This window comes from Mytilus trossulus, chromosome 7 (genome assembly GCF_036588685.1).
Source record: "Mytilus trossulus isolate FHL-02 chromosome 7, PNRI_Mtr1.1.1.hap1, whole genome shotgun sequence".
Classification (NCBI taxonomy): domain Eukaryota; kingdom Metazoa; phylum Mollusca; class Bivalvia; order Mytilida; family Mytilidae; genus Mytilus; species Mytilus trossulus.
Genome location: NC_086379.1, coordinates 1,852,625 through 1,856,165, shown reverse-complemented (window position 1 = coordinate 1,856,165; position 3,541 = coordinate 1,852,625). Strand labels below are relative to the sequence as shown.

General features: G+C 31.1%; 1 protein-coding gene across 1 annotated transcript; it reads left to right on the top strand.

Moving 5' to 3' along the window:
• Positions 1–1,018: 1,018 nt before the first annotated feature.
• LOC134726090 (uncharacterized) lies at positions 1,019–2,386 on the top strand. Its single transcript, XM_063590488.1, has one exon. It carries the CDS (start codon positions 1,019–1,021, stop codon positions 2,384–2,386), a length of 1,368 nt encoding a protein of 455 aa, XP_063446558.1.
• Positions 2,387–3,541: the final 1,155 nt, after the last annotated feature.

Genomic DNA, 3,541 nt, shown 5'->3' with positions numbered 1-3,541 from the left:
TTTTTATCTGCTTCCCAAAAATATGTAGTTATCAATTATTTCAACAATAGTGCATAATTTTACTCATTATTTGTTCATAACTCTTAATTTCATCTAGGCATATTTTTCGCTTATCTTCAATTTCTAGCTTGCATATATTACAGTTTCCTTATACATTTCAAAAGTCTATCTTTTTAAATGAATTTTTTCAATGAGTTTCCTTTGTTCTTTGTTTTTGAGATTCAAACTTAAATCATTGACCCAGTTGTGTATTTGTGACCATACACTTACACTTGGTATATTTTTAGATTCTTATCAGAAAATATTATTCTGAGTGGAATTTTGAAAAATTTCTACCAGGTTTTCTAGTAGGAATTTATTTTTCCTACCAAATTATTCCTGCTAATTTGCATATTCCTAGTAGGAATATACAATATTCCTGCTAATTCATTTTTTTTCGGCTATTTTCCGGATGGATTCCTACTACTGTCTGACTGGAATATCACTCTGGTAGGAATTCAGAGCAATAGTCCTACTATATTCCGTGTACATTCCACCTGGAATAATTCGTACAGGATCTGACGAAGTTATGATTTAGGGTACAACATACAAATGTAGTTCTAAAGCTGTGCTACAATAAGTTGACATAGTAAAGCCGGTATTTTTATTAGTATTTTATTCAAAATTCTCTAGATTATAACGAACCATGAGACAAGATGCAATTTCACAATTAACTTTTGTACAATCTAGGATTTTAATGAAAGAAAATCTTGAAAGTTTTGACCTCGATAAGAAAACACGTTTTGCCTGAATAAATTCTGTTTATGTTTATAGGCGTCAATATGATATAAGACTATTGTTAGCCAGTAAAACGTGAGAACACATTTTTAGGTTAACTAGATTTAACTAGATTTGTAAGGATATATTGATTATATGATTATGGAAATATGAAGTTTAAAAAGTCGTGTGAAACATTTTTAAAGACATTTGCAAGTGATATTTTGACATGAATTATTGTTGCATAATGTTTTAAAACTAAATGGCTTCAAAAACATCAATGCAAAATGCACAAATTCCACTTGGATGTCAACTTTGTGAAAACGGCACCAAAATTCAGTGGAAATGTATAAACTGCTCATTATTTCTGTGTAGTAAATGTAAAGAAAATCATCTGAAAATTAAAGATGCCAAAAATCATACAATAGTAGACTTTAAGGAAGTTAGGCCTGAAAAACAATCTAAGGAAAATTTGGATTTTAGTGAAATAAACTGTCAAGAACATCATGATCACACTTGCATTTTTTATTGTAAAACTTGTGCAAAATTTATATGTGTCAAGTGCATAACTAAAGTACACAAAGGTCATGATGCATCTGATCAAGAGGAATACAACGCGGAAATTAACAAACTGCTAGAAATACAGAGGGAAACAGAAAACAAACTGAAAAAGTTAGCTTTGTCTAAAACTATCCCAAGTACAACCAATGTACCACAATTCGAATCAGAGAACAGAGAAGTAAGCAAACAAAAAACAGAACCAAACATTGAAATCACACGACACTTTACGGTAGACTTAAGGAACATTCATACAGTGATTTCTTATTCTGAAGGTTTATTGTGGATATCAGATGCTTCAAATAAAGTTATTCAAAATGTGAAACTGACAAACGAAAATACACAGGTCTTGTCAGAGTTTAATATTAATGTTTATGACATTGCAATAAACTCTACTAACAATCTACTCTTATCAGTTGTTGGTGAAACAAGATTGCAGCTGCGTAATGATGAAAATGAAGAAATATCATATTCGGAATATAATGTAGCACCACTTTTAACATGTAGTATACATGTTACGAGGGATAACAAAGTTATCATTGGAGCAAAAACTCAACCAAATGAACAAAGTGCGAAAAGGAAAGTAGTGATAGTTATGGATGAAAAAGGCAATAATATAAAACAATATGAACATGATGATAACAATCAACCCTTATTTACTTTTCCGGACAGGCTAACTAGTACCAATAATGGTAACATATGTGTAGTTGATGAGTTGGATGCATCAGGTAGAGGTAGAGTGATTGTGCTTGGACAAACAGGAAATATCGTACAAATATACACTGGCCATCCTAATGTAAACTCCAAGGACAGACCATTCACACCCATAGACATACTTACAACACCAGCGGATAATTTGATTGTTACTGACTGTAATAATAGTTCACTGCATATTCTAAATTCTAATGGAACTATTATAACAACCATTAGCACTGCTGATGTAGGAATATCATTACCTTATTCACTTGCATTGTCTGTACCTGGATTTTTCTATATAGGTTGTGCTACTCTTGATAGTAGTCCACATTTTGAAAGAGCTAAACTGTTTGAAGTGCAATACTCGGGATTTTAAGAATTTAAGGGATTTGCGAAGTTTTGAATATTGAAATTAGTACATATTAATTGGAATTTAACTTAACATTTTCTCACGTTTTAAAGAAAAACAATTATATACACAATCAAATTTGTAAATATTCTGTGAATAATGTAATCCGACTTTTATGTAGGTATATATATCTAATAGCATGCTTAGTACAGTTATTACATTCTGTCGCACAATCCATATCATTATCCATTACAATGACGTTTCAGATTTCCAAATGGAATAAAAAGAAGTCTTAGCAGTATAAACATATGTTCTCGATTTGATATATTATGGGATTGTTAATACTTACTTTACAAATAATTGCATTTTATTCAGCCAGTGTTAATAAACCTGAATGAATTACATATTAACTGGTATGCATTGTGATGGATGGGTAAAATACCAGTTAATGTAGTAGAAAGCTATAACAAAACGTTTTTGGCTATGTACTTGCTTAATTTGTGGATCAGTGCATTATATAACAAGGGGTACAATCAAAACCACGTGATGGATATACACACACCGGAAGTAACAATCGAGCAGACCGCTTGAAAGGTAAGTAGTCGTATTTACTTGTTTATATCAATAAAGTTTAATAAATAAGGTAGTGCACCGAATGTCGGATACTATCGAGTTTTGAAATACACAATTATCCTCACTGGAAAGCGTGCAGTTAATGCTAACACTTCGACACAGTTCAAAAATTTCACCAGATAACTGTGTCGAAGTGTTTGCAATAACTGCACGCTGTCTAGCAAAAATAATTGTGTATTTTAAAACTACATACTATCCGGCATTCGGTGTGCCAACTCATTAATCAAAATTTAATTGATATAAACAAGAAAATGCAACTACTAACCTTACAAGCAGCGAGTTCGACTGTAACTTCCGGTGTGTGTAAATCCATCACGTGATTTTGATTGTACCCCTTGTATAAGTAGAACAACTTATATAGATAATTATTTCATGTATGCATAACAAAAGAAATATGTCACCATGTGTGAGAATAATCAATTGAAAATGATAATAAAAAAACCCAACAGATTGCTTATTGAAAAAAAACTATATAAATTGAATCATGGCATGTTATTTGAAATTAAAAGAATTCCTCAGCAAATTTAGTAATATTCCATATTACAAAAC

Excerpts from the sequence above, each read along its gene's own strand:
- LOC134726090 (XM_063590488.1), top strand. The coding sequence starts at position 1,019 with ATGGCTTCAAAAACATCAATGCAAAATGCACAAATTCCACTTGGATGT.